At 37.2% G+C, this 24,258-nt stretch overlaps 1 protein-coding gene across 5 annotated transcripts in view; it reads left to right on the forward strand.

The window, feature by feature from the left end:
- Positions 1–24,258, forward strand: part of Arid4b (AT-rich interaction domain 4B) — a 121,124-nt gene that overhangs the window by 87,360 nt on the left and 9,506 nt on the right. For 2 of the 5 annotated variants that reach the window (XM_020173358.2, XM_020173359.2), the window contains exons 17-22: positions 328–594; positions 11,953–12,037; positions 14,007–14,205; positions 17,251–18,465; positions 21,562–21,675; positions 23,797–24,012. In XM_020173358.2, the coding sequence (XP_020028947.1) occupies positions 328–594; positions 11,953–12,037; positions 14,007–14,205; positions 17,251–18,465; positions 21,562–21,675; positions 23,797–24,012 (2,096 nt within the window). Of the gene's footprint in view, positions 1–327; positions 595–11,952; positions 12,038–14,006; positions 14,206–17,250; positions 18,466–18,846; positions 18,961–21,561; positions 21,676–23,796; positions 24,013–24,258 lie in introns of those variants that run through there. The other 3 variants (XM_074056837.1, XM_074056838.1, XM_020173361.2) reach the window with 3 other exon arrangements.

Here is a 24,258-nt window from a genome sequence, read left to right on the forward strand (position 1 = left end):
GTAAAATACTTCTGAAATAAAACATAAGAAAATTGTTACAGTCAACCTTTCTAGTTTCTTGCTAATCAGCACGTCTGTTCTATTGAAAATTTTGTTTTAATGCTCTAATTTTTTAATCTTCATTTTCTCTAAACGTATCTTTCTGTAACCATTGCCATCTTACACAATTTTAATTTTTAATAGTAAATTGAAACTCAGCATTTCATACACATGGAACCAGCTGTTTCCGGAACAATCACAGCCACAATTTTTATCAGTGTATGTGGTTTGGAACTGAAAAGCTTATGAAGTATCTTTTATTAACTACAATTTTTTAAACCTTTCAAGAGATGAAACGAATAAAGTGGAAGATGAAGATGATGAAGAAGCAGAAGAGGAGGAGGAGGAGGAGGAGGAGGAGGGGGAGGAAGAGGATGAAGATGATGATGACAACAATGAGGAAGAGGAATTTGAGTGCTATCCACCAGGCATGAAAGTCCAAGTGCGGTATGGACGAGGGAAAAATCAAAAAATGTATGAAGCTAGTATAAAAGACTGTGATGTCGAAGGTGGAGAGGCCCTTTACTTGGTTCATTACTGCGGATGGAATGTGAGGTAACTTGAGTTTTAGCTAGTGATTGCTACCTAAAACACTTCTAACAGAATATTATTATGGACTTGTTAGTATTCTAATTGAGGTCACAGGACCATTTAAAAATTTGAAGCTTTGCTAGCAGAGTGCCTGCCTAGCAAGCACAAGGCCCTGAGTTCAAACCCCAGTGCCGCCAAAAAAAAAATAATAATAATACCTCACTCAGTGGCAACCTACTCAATGTTTTTAGCACTGACAAGACATCCTTAGTGAACAGAAAACAGGTTTATACAGTTGATTTTATTTAATACATGCAGATCAGTAGAGAACCGACACATTATTGGGATGAAAGGATAGAAAAGTCTCAAAACAGGTAAAAGATTTGTACTTCTTGACATCCCCAAGACCATTGTCAGGCTCCCTGTGTCTCTGCTTTAAACTCTGTTGCCACAGTAGCCTCTGTGTTCTCCTCATGTCTTCACATCTTCCTTCAGTAGTTAGGGATTTCAAAGATTTTTTTTTTTTTTTTAAAGACACATCAGTTATTTTAAGAAGGCCTTAAGTCTCCTCATTAACAGGTATTACATCATAGCCTTGTTTAGAAGTCTGAAAACTTTATTTCTGTCTTTGAAATAACGTAGTTGAAAATGTAAGCACCATTTGCCTGACTAAAGTTGAATGCATCTGGTGACTGCCACTGACCTAGGGTACTGGAAAACAACTGAAACCTGGGTTTAGGTGGTAGTCCCTGACTTGAGTTTTTTTTCTTGCACGAGTTTTCTTTGGTTTTTGTATTTCAGTTTAGTCCAAGATTGGCAAGTCAGTTTTAAGCTCTGGTTACTTAGTTATTGTTTAACCATAACTTAATGCATCTTGGAATGTTTGATATCATACAAGAAATTAGCCTGTGATAAAGTTAGAGTCTCGAAGAATTAACCATCGAAGTTTTCAGTGGTGGTTTCCTAGAGTGCCTTGTGTTTACAAGGAGGAACAGAGATTTCATGCTTTATGTTTACATGTGTTCTTAGGGTTGGTGGTGTGGCTTAGTGTAGAGTGCCAGGCTCTCAGTTCAGTCCCTTGCACTTTGTGTGTACACACACACACACACACACACACACACACACACACTCAGTTCAGTCCCTTGCACTTTGTGTGTACACACACACACACACACACAGACACACAGTATTCTATGATGTGGGAAGTTTTTAAGAAGAAAGCATCTCAAATCTAGTTCTTATAAGTATACTTTTTGAGCTGGATATGGTGGTTCATAACTGGAATCCCAGTGCTCAGGAGGCTGAGGTGGGAAGATTGTGAATTCGAGGACAGCTTGGGTTACATAGTGAGAGCCTGTCTCAACCCCTCCTCTGCCTACACACAAAAAAAGCAAGAAACAAAATGCACTTCTAATTCTGTTGTAACAATTGGAAGCTCTAGAAGCATGACCTAATCTAATTTCCTTTCCTTAATTTTTGGTGGTACTGGGGATTGAATTTAGGGCCTCACACTTGGAAGGAAGGCATTCTACCACTTGAGCCAGTCCTCCAGCTCAATTACCTTGCCTATTTTGAGAAAATTACAATATTGATCTGTTCTGATGCTGAGAAGAAAACAGTAACTTAAGTTATGAGGAAGTGTTCAGGAGTTTTGTTTGGGACCCAGTCCTTATTATTTCTTCTCAGCTAGATGATGACGATCTGGATTTTGAGAATGCCTGTCATCAAGGCTTAGAAGTGATACTTGTCTTAAGCATAAGCTTTTCTAGATGGTTCTTCAACACTGGGTGCAGTCTGTTCTTTCACCTATGGCTATTGCGCAGTTTTTATAGTAGGTGATTTCCCTCACCCCAAGACCTGGCTGTTAATGACTGCCTTCAAAAAAAGGTCCTTGAGAGCTCAGATGTAGGTGCTATAAGAATTTTTGCTCAGGTTTTTTTTTTAAGTCATGATTTCACTATATGATCTTACTAAGTAAAAACATATAGGGCGTTCTACTCCTGCCTATGATATAAATGTAAATGTAGAATATGTTGGTTTGAAATTGAGAAGAAAATTACTTCAGCAAAATTTAGTAATTACTAAGTCATGCGCAAGATAGGTAAGAACCATATCATCTTTATTAAAGTCTTTTTTTTAGTTTTCTCTTCAGGTTATTTTGCTAGTTTACATACAGAAGTTTTTCCTCTTGGCCTTTATAAAATGCTTGAAATTTCATGACAAATGGATAGAACTTAGGCATTCTCCAACTTTCACAACAATCAGGGATAGATTATTTTTTGTTAATTGGCCAATTATGCAAAAGCAGCTTAATATAAGAACGAAGACATTCATGAATTTATTTCACAATTAAGATACAATTTCCTACTTTTTTAATTGATAAAAGAAAGAGGATTTTGGCCAAGCGCCAGTGGCTCACGCTTGTAATCCTAGCTACTCAGGAGGGAGAATTCAGGAGGATCACAGTTCAAAGCCAGCCCAGACAAATAGTTCAAGAGACCCTATCTTGCAAAGACCCATCACAAAAAAGGGCTGGTGGAATGGCTCAAGGTGATGGCCCTGAGTTCAAACTCTAGTACCACCAAAATAAGTAAGTAAGTAAGTAAATAAATAAATAAATAAAAGTATTTCTATGAGCACTTAGGTTCCAGAGAAAGAATGACTGATATTTTAGTATTCATATACTAAAATAGGGGAAGGATAAGGAAAAATTTAAATTGAGGCATTCACATTTGTAGTAACACAGGAAGGAAAGTGAGACATATATCAACAAGTCATGCTTGTGTTAATAAGGATGCCATCTGACAACGCAAGTGCTTGTGTGCTAAGAACTTTCAGAAGAAGAAAACTTAACATCTTGATGAAGACCTGTGGGTGGAACTCTGCACACTCCAGCATGATAGAGAAAATGGTTTCACTTGCATAGATTACTCAGTTAACTTTCTTATATTGAATGTGACCTCATCTCCATCGCTTCCTGCAGTAATAGCCAGAAACTTACTTTTGTTGTTTCTTCATGTTTGAAGGAATCTGATAAGGACTGCAATCTAATAAGAATTTCCTTTTCCTATTATTTGGGGTCTTCAGCTTAATCTTTGATTCATGCTTAGCAGATGTGAAATTAGAAATGAAGATTTATTCATGGAGGTTCATGAAAATAGTTTTCTCTTCAGTTGTAGACATTCACAATTCAGGAAATTCTGTATGGAGCTATTTACATGTGGTTTTTTTATCTGAAACTTCCCTGCATAAAGATTTTTCTTAAAGTAAGAATGTGCACTCAGTTTTTAAAAAATACTGTTTTTCTTGTTTTTTCCTTATTTCTGAGATGCTACTTGGTTTTTAATAACATCTTTCACCTCTGAAAAAAATTTTGGTTTTTGTTATACAAAGGTTAGTGTTAGAGAGTATTTTACTACCGTAGTGTTTTACATCCTTAGAAATTTACTTCTAGTAAATTTGGAACTTTGGACCCCAAACCACACATGGTATAATACTGTTAGAAAACTTTTCTGATACAGTGACTGTATATAAAACTATTGTCTAACACTATAGAATTTTTACTAGAATGCTTGGAATATCTTAAGTCACTTTTATAAATATTTTTAAAAGCTTCTGAAATAGCATGCAACCTAGAAAAATGACTATATGAAAGTAGAAGGATAAAATCATTAATAATATTGCAGTGTGTTCTCTTTCAGTCTTTACAAGTGTATCTCCTTTTTATGGAAGTGGGACAGTACTGGGGTTTGAGCTCAGGGCTTTGCATTTGCTAGTCAGGTGCTTTACTGACATCCTCCTGATCTCAGCTTCCCAAGTAGCTAGGGTTACCAGTGTGAGCCTCTGGCGCCTGTCTAAGCCAGTGCTTTTTAAAAGTGGTATCTGTAGAGTGTAGATTACTAGGAGTTGGGGCAAATGGGGCTTGGCCTACTCTGTGAACCTCTTTTTCAACTTACGTTAGAACTCTGCTCACTTTCTGAGGAACTGTCAGACTTTCTCACATTCCCATCAGCATTGTGGTTAGGGCTCCAGTTTCTCCATATCCTTGCCTACACCACTGGTTTTTCTCTATTTAGAAACACTTAAAAAAAGAAAACAAAAAACTCCCACCACTTTTAGTCATTCCTGGGGAGCGTCAAATGGTGTCTACCGGTGTTGATTTGCATTTCCCTAATGATTAGTGACAGTAGTGTACATATTTTTCATGTGCTGCTTAGCCATGTGTGTATCTTCTTTGGAGAAATGTTTCTTCAGGTTCTTGTCTGTTTCTTTCTGTAATATGAAGCTTTGTTGTTCAGCTGGATCAGTTCTTCATATGTTCTCCATATTAAGCCCTTGTTAGATAAATGATTCTGTAGTTTTTTCTTTTTACTTTTTTTGATGTGTCCTTTGATGTACAAAAGTTTTTAATGTTTATAAAGTTCAATTTGTGTATTTCTTTATTACCTTTCTGTTTGGTATCATATCTAAGAAAGCATTGCCAAATTCAGTGTTGTGAAAAATTCCTGCTTTTCTTGATGAATCGATAATGTTTCGGTCTTTGATCCATTTTGAGTTCATATTTGTATATGTCAGTTCCTGTTTGTGACCTCTTTGGGTCCCATGGAGAGCCCATCTCCTAGTAAGTGGAATGGAGTTTAGCATTGCAGACTGGGATGAGTCTGACTGGAAATGCTTATTTCCTAGAACTTCCCATTTACTCTGTCTTTTGTAACTTAAAATATTCTCATGTCGCTCTAGAATATTCTATGTCCTCTCTCCCTCTCTTCTCCTCTCTTTCTCTCTTCTGCTCTCCTGGGCATGACTGGGATTTGAACTCATGGCTTCACACTTCCAAAGCAGACACTCTATTACTTGAGCTGCACCTCCAGTCCCTTTTCTTCTCTTTTACTGCTATATAATCTGATTCCTGCTATACTATCATTGTAGATACTGTTGAATTTAGGAATATTACTAAAAGTATACAGTGTTATTCCATGATATTTCAATAATTTGAAATTGTTAGGATAATGAGAAAAGAAAACAAAATTACTGTGGAAAATAGTTTTATTTCTGTAGTATAAAATTAAATTTCCATAAGGTGAAGTCCGTTTGACACTGGTTTCCAAATAAATATATAAATTGGTTTTAGAGGCAAGTGACTTTTGAGTTAGCCCAGTTTTGGGGTACAGGTGAAAATGTTTACTTCATTAAAGAGATAAATAATTCAGTTATTTGTTGTGCTCAAATAACCTTCAATTTTTCTTTGTGTATTACTAAACCTAGATCTGTTCCATTCAGTAGTCTTTGTAGATTGACATGTGCATTTAATGTAAAACATAAACTTGGACTTGCTTCATTCAGCAGTTTATAGATTGGCAAGTGAATCACTGTTTTTGTCTAAATGTGTGCAAATACTAGTTCCCAAACTTATCAAATGCTAACAAAGTAAACCTTGGGATTTTCAAAAACTTAGTGTCTGCATCACAATATACAGTTAGCGCCACAGTTGTTGCCCATTTGCAGTGGTCTTAATAAACCTGGTAAATACCCTATGATGTGTTCTTGATAATACATACTGCCTTTGCTTAAAAACCATCATTGGGGGTGGGGTGGTGGGGGATTGTGGATTTAGTTCAACAGAAGGATGCTTGCCCGGCAAGTGCAAGGCCCTGAGTTTGGGTCTCCAGCGCTGGGGAGAAACAAAACAAAACAAAAAACAAGGCAAAAACCATACTTTGGTATCATTTTCTGTAGTTAACAATCCTTAGAAGAGTCTACTGATGTGATTACTGTGCCACTCTGGAACTGCTCACGACAACTCTTAAATATGGCTGCTCTATAATATTCACGTCTATCATTCTGCCTTTACGTTCTTAATTGTGATGAATGATATTCCTGTTTCTGTGCGTTTAACAGTGTTATAAGAAGTGGAACTATGAACTGCTAATAGCATATTTAGGATTTTAATTTTTGAATAATACTTTTTGTTTTTTACATTTTATGTATGTGGCTCAAAGCATTACATTGTGATCAGTGGTTCTTTTCATTTGTTTTGTTTGGATGCTGGATATTGTAGTACACACCTTTAATCACAGCATTCGTGAGGCAGATTCAAGAGGATCACAGGTGTGAGGCAAGTCTACATAGAGCCCCTCTCTCCACCCCCCAAATGAAATAACTTGCTCTAGATAGATTGAGATTATCTAAAATTCCTAAGTTAGTACATATGGATAAAAATTGCATAAATTTATAATTATTAGTAAATAATGCCACTTTTCATCCCTTGATTTTTTTTTTTTCTTGTCATACATTTTTGTTTTTGACAGTAGTGGGTTTGAACTCGGTTTCACACTTGCTAGGTAGGTTTCCTACCACTTGAGCCACACACCCAGCCTGTTTCCTATTTTCTTATTCACTTAAAGAGAGGTAAATTTCTCTCCTTATTAAGATAACTTAAATTTCCACTTCAGAGTTGAGGTTTTTAAAAACTTAAGTAGTTAATTATATAGTATACATTATTTTTCTGTGTATAGAGGAGGCAAAAGTTATTAAATGAGTGTCCGTTAAAATATAGATGATATATTACTTTAATGATTTTTCACTTGATTTTATCCTTTTAATAATCTATACAGGCATTTGAAATGGTTTTTAAAGTATTTAGTTTGGTTTTGAAATTTTGAAAGTATCTTTCTGCATATAATTTATTTTGAAAAAAATAGTATGCCTTTTGTGATGTATATTACTATATGCTGATAATATTTCTTTGAAAGTTGGCTGTCACAGTGGAGGTAAAACCCCAGTACAACAACAACAACAACAACAAAAAAAAGAAGAAAGAAAATTGGGTTTCAGAAGAACCAAAATTTGAGTTAGATGTGGGTATAATGAGCTTGGTTGTATCTGGTTGACTAATATTCTATTATTTTACTGATTCAGATTTCTTAGATGGGTATCTAAGAAAGATACCTGCCAATATCTTCAAACAATAGTCATAGACTTTCTTTTTAGAATTTCTAATTTTCTGTGGTGAGAGCAAGTACGAAGTGGTCTCTGAATGGTTTCTGCTAGCTTCTTATCCATATATTAACACATTTAAAAATTCAAATATGTAGCTGCTGCTTTCAGATGGTTTGTATTGTTACTTTTGTAATTACTGTTTAGGATTGTATTCTCTGTTAAATTTTAAGCTGCTTATATGCAGGCGGTGTGCTTGTTGCCTTCATTGCTGAATACAGGTCCTAAAGCCTGTCAGGTAAAGGTTGGTAAGAGGTGTTTGTCAAATGAATAGTTTTGGTGTCTCATGAGTTTTGACCATCTAGTTTAGTTAATTTTTATACAGGTCAGGGCGTATCTGAAACCTTAGGAGGTGAATGAAATGATCGTGCATGTGTTCTCTCATGCCTGTTCTACAGTTTTAATAGAACTGTTCTCAGATTAGTCATGTATATGCCTTGAGACTATTTCCTTGGTAATGTAGATGAGTATCAGGTAAGAAACTTTTCTGGGTTCTGTGTAAATAGGATTAATGGTAATGAATATATTGATAACAGAATTGGAAACTTTCCTTCCCTTCCCCCCTTGCACATGCTAGGCAAGTGCTCTACCACTGAGCTTCACCCCCAAGACTAATCAGAGCCTTAGTTATCTGAATTATTTGTTTTTTAATATTCATTTCAATGCTTTTTGTTTATTTCAATTTGTTTTTCTTTTTTCTTTGTGGTACCGGGGTGTTGAACTCAGGCCCTTGCATTTGATAGGCAGGTGCTCTACCACTTGAGTCATGCCCCCAGCCCTCAATATTTGTTTTCAAATGGAAGAATTTAGTAATCATCTTTTCCTTCTTCTTTGGCAAAGCAAATTTCTTACTGTCATGAAGAGACTATTACCCTGCTCTGATCATAATTTCTGAAAATAAAGTTCAATTAATGCAGGATAACTTATATCACCAATCCAGTCAACTTGGGCTTCCATAGCTGTTCTTCTAAAACTCTGCTGATTGAATCTAAAGTTGAAAGACAGTTTAATTTCTTTGTAGACCACTGGTTCACGGTAAATCCCTGTCCTAGATCTCCAACTATATTATTATTAAACATGGTAGCTGGGGTAATAAGCCTACTGTGGTTGGAGGGAAATTTGGTTATTTAGCAATAAGGTGGTTTCTCTGAAGACCTATTGCACATAATTGTATTACAGTATTAGCATTCTTCCTGCCAAGTAGAGAGCCCCATCAGAATGTATGGGGTTCTAATGTTTTAATTGCTGTGTGATGCTTAAAGCAGTCAAGGTATATTGGAGAGCACTGTATGGTGATGGCCAGTATAGCTAAGAGGAGGACAGGGTGTTCATTTGTAAGAAGAGGATTGGAATTTTAGAACTAAAAAGTTTTTTGGGGTGAAGGGGTACTGTGGTTAGAACTCAGGCCCTTCATACCTACTAGGCAGGTGCTTTACCACTTGAGCCCTTACAACTAAAAGTTTGTTGACTTAGTTATTAAGATTCTTGTATTCTTTAGAATGTACTTTGAGGGATGAATATCCCAGAAGAAATTGAGAAATATTTCATGTCTTGTACTTCTTACCTGTAATTTTCTCCTCTTTCCACTTTGTTTCCAGTAATTTTAATTTTATGGTGTTCAAGGTACTTCAGATAAATTTTTCCGTTTTCTCTCTGCATTGACCATTTTCTTATTATGCCTAAAGTGTGCTTTCTTTTTGGCATACAGCATGTAAAAGTCTAAATTTATATGAACTCGGCAGGATTGATTGCAGCTTTTTGTCCTAGTTCTGATCTAAATTCCTCTCATTCAAGATTTTTTCCCTGGTATTTGGTAGGGAATTAAAAATCTTGACCCACTAATAGTGCTTTATTTAAATTGGCACTAGTAATTATTATATTAGTTCAGCATTACACACACACACACACACACACACACACACACACACTACACACTACACACTACACACACGTATTTTGAGACAGGGTCTTTCTGTGTTGCCCAAAGGCTAAACCTTTGGGCTCAAGTAATCTTCCTGCCTCAGCCTCTCAAGTAGCTGGGAGTACAAGCATGCACCACAATGCTCTGTTCTTTTATATAATTTTAGTATCTCTGGGAAATGTTGGGTTTGGGGTACGAGCATCCTACCCTTGAACTATCCTCCACATCCCTGTCTTTTGAGTATAATAATTTTTGGTATTTCTGGGTAGGGTAGGGTAAAATACATTATTAATATATAATAATTTTTGGTATTTCTGGGTAGGGTAGGGTAAAATACATTATTAATATATAGCATAATGCTTGTGAAAGTGCTTATATATCTGACTGTCAAAAAAACCTTATGTCCTATTCAGTTATTTTTAAAATGGCAGTCTCATATTATACAGAAATAGACCAGGCCTATGCTGAGAATGGCCTGATCAAGGACACAAGACTAGTAAGCAGGGAGTATAGTAAGAAAGATTGCCAGAGCTGTTCCCATTCTCTTTAGTCTCGGGCCCATCAGCATCTTCCAGCAAATGAAACCACAACATTTTTTTTTCATTTTTCTTTTATTATTCATATGTGCATACAAGGCTTGGTTCATTTCTCCCCCCTGCCCCCACCCCCTCCCTTACCACCCACTCCGCCCCCTCTCTCTCCCCCACACCCCCTCAATACCCAGCAGAAACTATTTTGCCCTTATTTCTAATTTTGTTGTAGAGAGAGCATAAGCAATAATAGGAAGGAACAAGGGTTTTTGCTGGTTGAGATCAGGATAGCTATACAAGGCATTGACTCACATTGATTTCCTGTGCGTGGGTGTTACCTTCTAGGTTAATTCTTCTTGATCTCACCTTTTCTCTAGTTCCTGGTCCCCTTCTCCTATTGGCCTCAGTTGCTTTTAAGGTATCTGCTTTAGTTTCTCTGCGTTAAGGGTAACAAATGCTAGCTAGTTTTTTAGGTGTCTTACCTATCCTCACCCCTCCCTTGTGTGCTCTCGCTTTTATCATGTGCTCATAGTCCAATCCCCTTGTTGTGTTTGCCCTTGATCTAATGTCCACATATGAGGGAGAACATACGATTTTTGGTCTTTTGGGCCAGGCTAACCTCACTCAGAATGATGTTCTCCAATTCCATCCATTTACCAGCGAATGATAACATTTCGTTCTTCTTCATGGCTGCATAAAATTCCATTGTGTGTAGATACCACATTTTCTTAATCCATTCGTCAGTGGTGGGGCATCTTGGCTGTTTCCATAACTTGGCTATTGTGAATAGTGCTGCAATAAACAAGGATGTGCAGGTGCCTCTGGAGTAACAGTCTTTTGGGTATATCCCCAAGAGTGGTATTGCTGGATCAAATGGTAGATCGATGTCCAGCTTTTTAAGTAGCCTCCAAATTTTTTTCCAGAGTATGAAACCACAACATAAACCAGATCTACACTGGTGGAAGAATATAATTTACTAATTAAACGATGACCTGAGTAAATTTACTTCTTTTTGGAGAGAGGGAGGTCTTTTTGAGATGGGGGTCTTACTACATAGCCCACGTTGGCCTTGAACTAACATCCTCCTGTTTGAGCCTTCCTAGTAGCTAGGATTACAGGTGTGACCACCATATCTGGCTCATTTACTTCTTGATTTAGGCCTTTGTTTTCTAATTAAAAAAAAAAAATATATATATATATATATATATGTAACTTTAGAACATAAAAAGATGACTTCAGTGTTTCCAGCTTAGTTTTTCCAAAACAAGTTGGTTTTTGTGTGTGTGTGTGTGTGTGTGTGTGTAAACATTAGCTTTATTTTAGTTAGTAGTCAATGACTATAACACCTCATAAACTTATGAAGACTAGCAGTATTGGATTGAGAGGTCATTGCAGCTCTGTTGACTCTCAACCATCTATAAATGTAGGAAGAAAGCGTCTCAAAATACCAAAAACTTGGTAGAATAATGTTTTCATATTTTATAGTCAGTTGACTAAGTTAAACAGGAAACTTTTATCATACAATGCTGTTTTAAAACTATATTATATTGTAGTTTCTTGAAGGTATAGAGAAAAAAATGCTTACTTGCTGCTTAAGAGCAAAACAAAACAAAAAGTGAAGAAAGTATTGTGTTATCTCTTCATAGTATTTGTTGTACAGATTTTGTTTCATGTAGCAAAATAAAGCATGACCCTGGAGTAGTCAAGAGATTTTGGCTCAGCTAGTAGGTAACACTGTGACTGTGGGCAAATCATTTCCACTCTGTCTTTGGGCCTTGGCAGTTTATTCATCAAATCAGGAACTTGAACTAAGAAACCACTAAGATCCTTTCTAATTTTGAAATTATGACTCTGTATGTAAATTTCTCATGAATATTTTGACATAGTTTCTTCTTTAGTATATGTTGTATATATTTATATTTCTTTTAATTTTAGATACGATGAATGGATTAAAGCAGATAAAATAGTAAGACCTGCTGATAAAAATGTGCCAAAGATAAAACATCGGAAGAAAATAAAGGTAAGTGTTGATTTTGCTGTTCACCATTAGCTGTTACTGAAAGAGCTTTTTCTCCAAAATATGGAATTAAATGTGTATTAATGTTAGGCTGTCTTAAAATAGCAAATATATCAAATGCTAGATTTTGTTACAATTAAATTTGTCTGCTTGTGGAAAGCATTTTAGAAAGTTAAATAATCTTTGAGGATTTTTCAGCCCCTAACCAAATTTCTCTTACCCATTTCAACCCTTTGCTGTACCTCTAGTTCCCAACTAGGAGCCATCATGCCATGTGGCTAAGAGTTGTGTGTTACTATAGTAGATATAAGCCATTCTGTCACAGAAGAGGTGTCTGAAATCGAGGAGGACCTCTCTCTCTTTCCTCAATTTGTTTTTTTTTTTTTCCCTTTTGGGGAAGGGGCAATACTGGGGTTTAAACTCAGACCTTGGTCTTGCTAGGTAGGTACTTTACTCTTAAGTAACACCCATAGCCCTCTGCATCATTTATCTGCCTAAATGTAGTGGCTTAACCATGGGACCTAGCAATAAACTTGTATGGAAAATTAATGTCACTTTTATATATAATGGAATTATTGTTACTAACTCCGAGACTAAATTTTTCTAAGTGTGTGATTATAAAGTAGAACGTTAGCTAGGTTTTAGAATTTTTCATCTTTTTAATGGCTTTTTTTAAAATACTTTGGATGGTATATGTAGTTGAAATGCAGTTCTTGAAACTCATGTCTTCATGCTCACAGTGAGAATTGTGATACCCTGGTAGCCCCAGATGGTAAAAGCTTTCTCCTCAAGTGGTTACTTTTTTCTATTATAAAACTGAGTCCATGTTTTTAAGTTTTAGTTAGTAATCCAATAGCTGCTACTTAGAACTTTTTAAACCCCTTTATACCTTTGTTCCTGCTCTTTACTGGGACCAGGAATGTAAAGCACATGATATTTTATATTGTTTTTATTGATTGAAAGAGCTTTTTTTGTTTCATTTTTCTTTAAAATGAAATCACAGTAGGTTCAAATTAAATAGAAGCAAGTATCCACAATTTCAACCTCTTATCTTAAATTTTTACATTCTTTCTATAAACTATGGCCTGGAGAGACTGTGTTCTGTACTTTATTTAATTGACAGTTAAGAGAAACTCTTAATTTGCAATATTAGTTATTAGCAGTATGTACATTTAATAATCTTAATCCCCTTGTCTGATTGATAATTTGATCCCCACTTTTTCTTTCTTGTGGTACTGGGGTTTAAACTCTGGGCTTACACCTTGAGCCACTTCTCGGCCCTATTTGCTCGTGCTGGTTTCGAACTGATATCCTCCTGATTTCTGCCTTCTGAGCAGCTAGGATTACTGGTATGAGCCACTGGTGTCCGGCTCCAGTGATTCCCACTATTAAATTATAAATACACCCATCTTACAGTATTTTGTTTGTTAAATAACTTAAACAGCAATAACAGCAGCAGCAACTTTGAATGTGGTGCCTTGGCTCAAGACTGTACTGCTCTCTACTTGGGGGGGTTAAGATCCAGAGGATCAGAGTTCAAGGTCAGCCTAGGCCAAATCTTCAGGAGACCCTCATCTCAACCAGTAGTCAGGTACAGCAGTGTACCTGATAGCTGTGTGGGAAGTATATATAGAGGACTACTGGTCTAGGCCAGCCTGTGCATAATGTGAGACTCTGTCTTAAAATTAAGTTGTGCAGAAAGGGCTAGTGGAGTAACTCAAGTGGTAGATCGCCTGCTGAGCAAGCTTGAGTCCCTGAGTTCAAAGCCCAGTACTGCTCCCCCCCACCCAAAAATAAAAAAACCAAAAACAAAAGACTTTGGTTGTCTGGAAGGTTTTGTTTTTGTATTACTTTTCTGTTAAATATTTAACAATATATTTTATAAATGCTGGTTAAAATGATAATAATGTTACTAATAAATGTCTCATGACAAATTATGACTAATATTCAATACCTTTCCCCCTTAACCTAGAATAAATTAGACAAAGAAAAGGACAAAGATGAAAAATACTCTCCTAAGAACTGTAAACTTCGACGCTTGACAAAGCCACCATTTCAGACAAATCCATCTCCTGAAATGGTGTCCAAACTGGATCTTACTGATGCCAAAAACTCGGACACAGCTCACATTAAATCCATTGAGATAACTTCCATCCTTAATGGACTTCAAGGTAAACATAACTAGCATATTTGCAAATATTCAATTTTACTTTCTGTAAGTAAAATTCTATAAAGGTAATTCAATATCAGATTATGTTTTAGCCACAATTTTATTGTCTCTTTTTACTTGAAATAAAATTGGCCATTGATTGAGGCCTGGAATCTTTCTGTTATTTAGTAGATCTAAGGCCACGATTACATTTCAGTTAAAAATTTAGTATTCACTCTACAGCACCTAAGCATTATCCTTTCTGTTGCTGTGGAAAGCAGTTTGTGTGATACAATATCAGACTCTAAAACTGCACTGATAGATGTTTGAAAAGAATATCAAACTCACCCTAGCTACTCAATCCTCCTTAAATTCATGTCAGCCCTGGCAGGGAGTTGGCGAAATCCTATCTCAACCAGCAGCTGAGGGTGGTGGTACATGCCTGTCATCCCAACCTACATGGGAGGCTGAGATCAGGTGTACTTTTTAGCCAGCCCTTGCAGAAAAGTTAGTGAGAACTCATCTCAGTGGAAACAGCTGGGCATGGTGATTGGTGCCTGACATCACAGTAAAGGTGGGAAACTTAAAACAGGAGGATTGTAATCCATGCTGAGCTGGGCAAAAAGTGAGGACCCCTCTCCCCCACTATCTCCAAAATAACCAGAGCAGTGTGGGCTGCAGGTGTGTCAAGTGGTAGAGCACCTGCTTTGCAAGCAGGAAGCCTTGTTTAAACCCCAATCCCACCAAAACAAACAAACAAAAAAAAAGACCTTCCAGAAGTCATTAGTATCCTTTCTTTTGTGTAGTTCTTGCTTTACTTTTCTTTAGAATTTAATTATGTATGTATGTATTCTTAAAGAGGGTACTGTTTAGTTTTGGTGGTGGGGGGGGTGTTTGAACTGAGCAACAGGCAAAGCCTAGCTTTCTAAGAAAGTTTAGGTGAAGGCTCCCTGAGAATGCTTTATGAAGAGTCTCTAAGTCATATTCTGACTCCGGCCTCTGGTTCACTGAGAGTTTACAAAAGTGCTTCTAGAGAATTCAGTGGTAGAAGTCACAAGCAAGTTCTGGGAAGTGGGCTCAGCACAGCAGCAATACCTAACTGAGTCACAGTCAGTGACCCATGGGAATGCTTGGTGGAAGGAGTAGGTTGCTCTGAATTTTCTGATTAGGCTTACTGTGACTTACCTTCACCCTTCTGAAATAGGTCACAATGTTTCTGCTGGGTATTGTTAGCTGATTCAGGAAGCAGCATGTAACACAGGGAAGGGAGAATTGGGATTTCATGAGCACATACCCAAAACAAGAAAGAATTTTACAAATCCTAGGTGGGTTTACCTGGGTATTCAAAGACTGTACAGTGGCAGTGGGCAGCTCACTAATAGCTCCCAGTCTGACTTTCTTTGCAAGTAACACTGTGCTAGTCTGTTTGCTTCTACATGTGGCGCACATCTATCTTCCTGCAGATGACAGATTCATTCTAAGGTTGGGTGGATCTATCTTAGATAATTAGAAAGGAAGGGAGGGAGGAAGGAAGGCAAGCAGACAGGGTACATGGATGGATAGGCAGGTGGAACTGGGGTTTGAACTCAGGGCCTTGAGCTTGCTAGGCGAATTCCTTTGTTTTTAATAATTAGGCCTCTTACTCCATACTCTCTTTGATGGAGTACATGCTCTCTCTAGTTGCTTCTTAAGACTAAGTTACAGGAGACTTTCTGTAGATATCTTTATTCATTTATCTTTATTTTATTCATGGTTTGGTGTTTTAGTCTGTTTGCTGTTGGTATAACAGAGTGCCACAGCCTGGGCAATTTAAAAAGAAAAGAAATTTCTTTCTCAGTTCTGTGCACCGACAGTTCCCCATGTCGATGTGCTAGCATCTGGTAAGGGTCCTTTTCCCATGTCATAACATGGCAAGAGCATTTCATAAGATAGTGAGAGAGAGAGAGAGAGAGAGAGAGAGAGAGAGAGAGAGAGAGAGAGAGAGAACTTTTACAACAAAGCACTCATGCAGTACCTCACTCACTCCTGTGATAATCAGTCACCTCTTAAAGGTCCTACTTTCAAATACTGTCACAGTGGCAGTTAAATTTCAGTATGAGCTTTAGAAAGAACATTTAAACAATAGCAGGTTTTTTGTTCTTGTTTTTGTGGGACTGGGGTTTAGTTAGATTGTTGTTATTGGTTGTTTTTGGCATTGTTCAATTGGTTTTGCTTCTAGTATTGCTTCTATACAGTCCAGAGTTCATCTAATTCCTGATTCTGTGCATGTGACTAGTTTTATTGGTTTTTTAGCTTTTTCCTCTGGAATCTTGAGTCTTTGTCTTTAATGTCCTAGAATTTGACAGATACGCCTTCTTATGGATACGTCTTCACCCTCGTGTTGCTGTATACTTGGTAGCCTTTCTCCTTCTAGAAACTTACGTTTGTGTTCTGGTCAGTTTTCTTGAATCATTTTGTTTCCTCTCCTGAATTTTAGTGTTCTCTTTTTTTGACCAGTTATTTTGATATGGTGCTTTCTGCAGAATGCTCTTAATATGCTTATCTTACCAAAAACTGTTTTGGCATTAATTCATTTTTTTGCCTTTTTTTTTTCCTTTCCCTAATTTCTTAGAAGTTTCCTGTACTTTTATCTTCTGATTCTTTCATTTACTGTTTAGTTGTAATGCTTTGCTGTAATGATTTAATTTTTTTATGTTTTAGATTTTAAAAATGAGGCTGGTTTAGTTTTCAAGAGTTCTGTTTCCTGCATGTTTTTATACCATAGTCTATTCATATAAATTTAGATTTTGTTCTTTTTTGTAACCTGCTTTATTGAGACATAATTTACATAAAATCAAATGAATATCTTTCATGGTTATAATTTGATGAATTTTGGCCAAAGGACATTTCTGTTGTGGGTTTATTGTCTTATCCCCTTTGAAACTCAGTGTCTTACCTGTAGAATGGGAAATAAGCAAGGAACCTGGGGTGTTATAAACAGGAGCTGTTAGAAAGCACCTGGCACATGGAAGACATTGCTAGTGCTCTCACCAGGCTCTTCTCTCCCTCTCATCCCTTTCTTTTCTAGCCTCTGAAAGTTCTGCTGAAGACAGTGAGCAGGAAGAAGAGAAAGGTGCTCAGGACATGGATAATAATGGCAAAGAGGAATCAAAGATGGATCATTTGATCCACACCAGAAATGAATTTATCTCAAAAGAGGAGCAGAACAGTTCATCTTTGTTAGATGAAAACAAAATCCACTCAGATTTGATAATGTCCAAACCAATTTCAAAATCTCCAGAAAGACTAAGGAAAGATACGGAAGGAATATCAGAAGATACTGATTTTGAAGAAGATGATGAAGTCACAAAAAAGAGAAAGGATGTTAAGAAGGATACAATAGATAAATCTTCAAAGCCACAAATAAAGCGTGGTAAAAGAAGGTATTGCAATGCCGAGGAATGCTTAAAAACTGGATCACCTGGCAAGAAGGACGAGAGGGCCAAGAGCAAAGAATCACTTTGCATTGAAAACAGTAGTAATAGCTCTTCAGATGAAGATGAAGAAGAAAAATCAAAAGCAAAGATGACACCAACCAAGAAATACAATGGCTTGGAGGAGAAAAGAAAATCCCTACGGACAACTGGTTTCTATTCAGGATTTTCAGAAGTAGCAGAAAAAAGGATGAAACTTTTGAATAATTCTGATGAAAGACTTCAGAACAGCAGGGCTAAAGATCGAAAAGACGTCTGGTCAAGTATTCAGGGCCAGTGGCCTAAGAAAACGCTGAAGGAGCTTTTTTCAGACTCTGATACTGAGGCTGCAGCTTCTCCACCCCATCCTGCCCCAGAGGAGGGGACAACAGAGGAGTCGCTACAGACTGTGGCTGAAGAGGAAAGTGGTTCACCCAGTGTAGAGCTAGAAAAGCCACCACCAGCCGGTGTCGACAGTAAGCCCATTGAGGAAAAACCAGTAGAGGTCAGTGACAGGAAAGCAGAATTTCCGAGTAGTGGCAGTAATTCAGTGCTCAATACCCCTCCTACTACACCTGAATCGCCTTCATCAGTCACTGTCACAGAAGCCAGTCAGCAGCAGTCTTCTGTCACAGTGTCAGAGCCCCTGGCTCCAAACCAAGAAGAGGTTCGAAGTATCAAGAGTGAAACCGACAGCACAATTGAGGTGGATAGTGTTGCAGGAGAGCTCCAGGACCTGCAGTCGGAAGGAAACAGCTCTCCAGCAGGCTTTGATGCGAGTGTGAGCTCTAGCAGTAGCAATCAGCCAGAAGCGGAACATTCTGAAAAAGGTGAGGAGGAAAACAACGTATGTTGACTTACTTTCAGATTTTCCCTCTTAAAGTATTAACGGCTTCACATTGTAATGTGAAGATGTTTAAGTGGTGTACTTGTGTGAACATGGTAAAATGAACATTTGGAAGGTGATTTGAGTATTGATAGTGCAATGCATCTCAAAGCCTTTACTGTCCTTTGCCTGAACCGTCCATGACATTTCAAGTGGACCAAAACACATGATAGAAATTTCACCTGGGCCCAAAGCCACACCTGCTTGAAAATGCATTATATATGCTAGTTGACTGTGTGGCATGAGCAGCTTAATTATATTTCTGTAACTTTGTTTTTGTACTTGTAATATGCAGTCTCTCACAAACATTTTGGTTTATTGACAGACCCCTCCACCCTTAACCAAATACTGTATGTAGGGGTTTGGAGCAACCAACTGTCCAGGCACTGCTTTCCTCAGACAACCGTGTCAAACTGATTTTCAAGCCTGACTAACTTGTGTGAGTTTGTAAAGGAATTTGATGCTTTCTTAGATGCATAGCTTCCAAATTTGAAGGACCAATGTGTGTGTTAATAAACTACAGTAATACTTTTTTGATTTTCCGTGAAGTTGTTAAAAGTGGAAATTCAAATCAGTATGTTCCAAAAGTATTAGTGCCTTTTTCTCATGGTGCCCTAACTGTACTCGTCATTATTTTTCTTATAAGCCGCTCATTCAGGTGTCTTTTAAATCTGTATATTCTAGGGTAAAACTTGGTGTTTGAAACACACCTTCTCATTGTAAAGATAGAGCACTAAGTGGTATCCATTTTATATAATATCAGATTTTAGCATGCTAGCTTTAGGGTTTTATTTGACCTTAAAGAGGTATGGTTTTTGTCTGATTTGGGAGTCTGAGGGGGAGGGGATTGTGAGATCTAGGACAGGTTGGGATACATAGCTCCTGGCTATAGGGGGCTACATAGCAAGACCTTGTCTTCAGTAAAACCCCTAAAAGAATAAGGTCTAGAGCAGATTAATTGTTCTCAGAATTAATGTCAGAAATGTTTACTCAAAACATTTTTAAGTAAATAAGTAAAATATGCAGCTGCAATTAGATTGCAATGTACAGCAACGCCTGTGATTGTTAGTCACACTGTCTTGTGCAGCCTGCACCATCTCAGCATGAAGAGTGATCTTCAGAATGATAGAGTCCGTTATCACAGAAGGTTAGATGGCTTTTCTCAGTAATGTGATATTGTAGTTATATTGCTTTTCAGAGGTTGTGTCCTGGTGGCACTCATATCTTAGATTAAAATTAAGCAGAAACAGTTATGATGGCTTGTTTGCTGATAGAGTAAGTCAGTGCTACCCTTTTGAATCTTTTTTTTTTTTTTTTTTTTTTTTTTGTGGTGCTGGGGTTTGTACTCAGGGCCTACACCTTGAGCCACTCCACCAGCCTTTATTTGTGATGATTTTCTTGAGACAGGGCCTGTCAAACTATTTGCTTGGGCTGGCTTCCAACCTCAATCCTCCTGATCTCTGCCTCCTGAATAGCTAGGACTAGAGGCGTGAGCCATTGGTACCTGGTGCTACCCTTTTGAATCTTAATCTTGATTAGAGTAAAATGTATGAAACTTGAGTGCTACTCAAATTTAGGGTGAAAAAGCCAGCTGGTTTATCAAAGCACTATTCTAAAGTTTTTTGAGGGGGAAATTACATTTTTAGAAAAAAAATTTTTTTTTTTTTTTTACAGTATTGGAGTTTGAACTCAGGAACTTGCATTTGCCAGGCAAGTGTTCTTACACTTGAGTCATGCCATCAGCCCAGGAAATAAATTCTTACGCACCTATATCACATGATCTCATTCTAATAAATTTCTGTACAAGGAATATTAGAAGCTCTGTGTGGTGACACATCCTTGTGATCCCAGTACTTGGGTGGGAGAGGCAGGAGAGTTGAGAGTTTGAGGACAGCCTGAACTACATTGTAAGTTCAAGACCATCTTGGGTACATAGTAAGATCCTGTCTCAAAAAAACATAAAAAAAGCAAATAACAACAAAGCAAGAACTATTTGAAGAATCTACATTGTATTAAAAGTAAAACTTCTTTCCCACTTAAAATATAAGAAGTTTTTCTATCTTAGTTTCTGAAAACTTTAGAATTAAACTCTCTTGGAGAGAAATCTGGCAATTCATTATACTCGATATATGTTATCTTTTTTATGTATGTTTCACTGAAAGTATCGTATTAAAATAAACTTAGGAAAAAATGATAAATAAAATTTGACCCATTAAAAAAGTAAACAAGTTTCAGTAAGTAAAGAGGCATGTAGTTTCTGAAATTGGAACCAAATAGAAATCGTCCTTTATTAGTCTCTGGGGTTATTTTGTGTCATCTAAGAGGCATGTATATGATTAGATAGAAACATAGCAGAGGCTCAGGACTGCCTCAGTAGTATTCCAAAGCTGCCATCGGGAGAAGTCTGCATCATTGAAGCCTAGCGCATCAGGAAAGCTCTTAAGGAAGAAAGGAAGGCATTCATTTATAATACTTAAGGCACTTTTCCACCAGAAAAGATGATGTGTTTCTTAGAACAACTATGCTGGGTTTGTAAATGGTATCCCCGTTAACTAACCTCTTCCCTGGGAACCAAGTTATTCTTGAAATACATTCACACACAAAACAAGTACGAACTACTAAAATTTATCCAGTTAACTGTGATGTCATTAAAACATTAATTCATTAATATTTCAACTTGTGGTTTTATTGAATCTTAACAATTTTCAGTTTTATTTTCAGCATATGCCTGTTTTCGAATTAGTAGACTCAGAAATCCCATACTACACTGAGAACTGTTTTCAGTTTATGTCTTCCTTTTCTAAGAAGGATGTGCATACTTTATTTGCCTTCTAAAAAAACAAAACCCTTAATTTTTTAGGGGTTTTTAGTGTGCAAGAATCAGCTTCATTAATGACAATTTAGTAGTGGTTTGTAATTTCTGTGGTAATTTTCCATCGTAAAGAATGTGTAGTTTTGGAATTGCTCTCTAAAACTTGTCTAGACTATCTAGGGAATGCTCAGTTCTAGCTTGTGTTACTGAATTTCTTTCCTGTCATAGCTTGCCCAGGTCAGAAGCGAGTGAAAGATGCCCAGGGTGGAGGAAGTTCATCAAAGAAGCCGAAAAGAAGCCAGAAAGCAGCAGCAGTGAGCAGCAAAAAGAAGGGGAAAGGCAGTAAGTGTGAAAACTCTCTTTCCAATTTTTAAGATGTAAAAATTATATTTGGTACATTTTTTTCCTCCCATTAAGAAAAGGATATTTAAAATATGGGATGTAGGATAGTTCAACTTCACAAAAGTTTACACAGAAGTTCTGTGATTCGAGGTAAACTCTAGGATGAAGTAAATTGGTATTATTCTGCTATGTATTGATTACTGGTGAATGATTAGGTAATCCTTTTTAAAATAGCCAGCATAATATCAACATGTTTATTATTTATATGTTCCACAGTTCTTTTACTTTAAAATTGTATGCATAATGTATTGTGAAATGTTTTAATTATATATTTTTTGCCATAGTGAAATAATTGCTTGTTTAGTAATTCTTTAAGGCAAAATCAGCATAGATGTAAACAATTAGGATAACTTTAAGCCAGGTGTGGTGGTATATGATTGTTAATCCCAGCACTGGGGAGACTGAGGCAGGAGGACCACGAGTTTGGTGCAAACCTGGGATACATAGTGTATCTGTTTCAATGAAAGAGATAGCTTTAGGGGTATGATTCCAACAATTGCAGTCTTCCCCGCCCCATGCCATGTGACCTGAGAGAAGCCACAAGAATACTTTTGCTATGTAATTTCAACTAGAGACTTTAGCAGTGACTCCGGTCTTCCATCTACAGAGAGTTTCTACTCTTACTTCTCCTGAGGCAGCACATATGATCTCTTCTTGTTGACAAAGTAAGAAGCAGAAAATATGTAAAGAATTTTTTTCGGGTGTCCCACAATGACCTCCTGCTGCTCTTCCAGGAGACTCCTGTCACCTCCACTGCCTGACCTTTGCTAGCGAGCCAGCTTGGCCGCACTTCAGTGCAGAAAAGTTTACTCGGCCAGCTCCCTGAGGTTCGCTGGGCCCGTTTGACTTCCAGGCGGTGAATACAGCATCCCTCGGGCCCCGGGTGGCTGTTCTCAGCAAGGCGGTGATGGGCCACTGATAGAGTGGGGCCAAGCCTTGGATGGCTCAGCTAGGAGTTGCCAGGGGTTCCAGAGCGCAGTGGGGAGCTGGGAGAGGATTCATGTACCCTGTGTGTAAGAGTGGTGGAGTTTCTTTATTTCCAGACCTCCATGATGCTAGTAGTTACTGTGTATCTTTACTTTTGGAATGCTTTTCAGGCTTTCACAGTTTTTTTTTTGGAAGGGCAGCTATTGTTAAATGGAATAAAAAAAGGTGCCAAATTTGTTATCACTTATTTGGTGTAACTGATAGAATGTTTTTCCTTACCCAGAAATGTTTCTGTCTTTAAGACTTTGCCATTTGAGTAGTTTCTAAGTGGGCTCATCTTCAAAGAGTCAATCAAAATACCCATATAGAGATACAGAGTTAATTCTGTTCTCCCCTTTTAAGTATTGGGGTTCTGTCATGGTAAATGAGAATGAATTAAACCATTTTCTGAGGATAACTTAGTAAAGTGAAATAACTCTGATGGAATCTAAAATAATACTTTGTACTCAGAAAGAGGTAATCTATAGCAACACCAGTCCTGTCACCTATTCACATGGTAAGATGTCAAGATTAAGTATTTTCATTTTAGTACTGGAGTTTAATTAGTAAAGGCAGATACAGCATAATTATCATAGACTTCTGAAGTCTTCATAATTGTGAGGGGGAAACTGATGGTTTATTTTAGCTAACAAGCTACAACATAGGCATTACTTAAGAATAAATTTTTTAAAAAGTTAGAGGTTTTTTCCCCTCGAGGATTTCTTTATTCAATATGATTATGCATCTTTATTTGTCTGTGGCAGAGGAATTGGGAAGTGATACTACAATGAATTGGCTTTAGTAAGCCAATTTAAAAAATGGTGTATTCTACTTTATATATTAACATAACAGAATAAACAGTCACTCAGACAATCACTGTGTGTGTTTGACAGTCTGCCTATTACAACAGAAGAAGAACAAGGGTGATTTTGTTTTTCCTTAAGTAAGATGCTTCATGAATAAATATCTTTGTATGTGATTATCTGCTTTTTTTACAGTCAGGTGTTTACTGTAGTGATAAATTCAAGCTGTTAATTTTAAGTTATCTACTAAAATCAGTTACAAATTTATTGTTACCTTTCCTTTTTCTTTCAGCGAACAGTAGTGATAGTGAAGAACTTTCAGCTGGTGAAAGTATGACTAAGACTCAGTCAATCAAACCAGTCTCCACTGGAATGAAGTCCCACAGTGCCAAATCTCCTGCAAGGACACAGTCTCCAGGAAAATGTGGAAAGAATGGGGATAAGGATCCTGATCTCAAGGAACCCAGTAATCGATTACCCAAAGTTTACAAGTGGAGCTTTCAGATGTGTGCGTACATACATTGCTGGTTTTGCAGTAGACATTTTATTCGTGTTTGTGTGTATGGTGCTGGGGTTTGAACCCAGGGACTTGTGCATGCTAGGCAAGCCCTCTTCACTGAATTATATCTGAAGCCCTTCCTAGTAATTCTTAATTTCAGTGTCCTGTAAAAGAAGGTATACCAAGCCTGGGAGACGTGTGTATCAATTGCACAGTGTAAACCTTATTTAGATACTGATTTGAATAAGCAAATTG

The sequence above is a fragment of the Castor canadensis genome, chromosome 15 (assembly GCF_047511655.1).
Source record: "Castor canadensis chromosome 15, mCasCan1.hap1v2, whole genome shotgun sequence".
Taxonomy (NCBI): domain Eukaryota; kingdom Metazoa; phylum Chordata; class Mammalia; order Rodentia; family Castoridae; genus Castor; species Castor canadensis.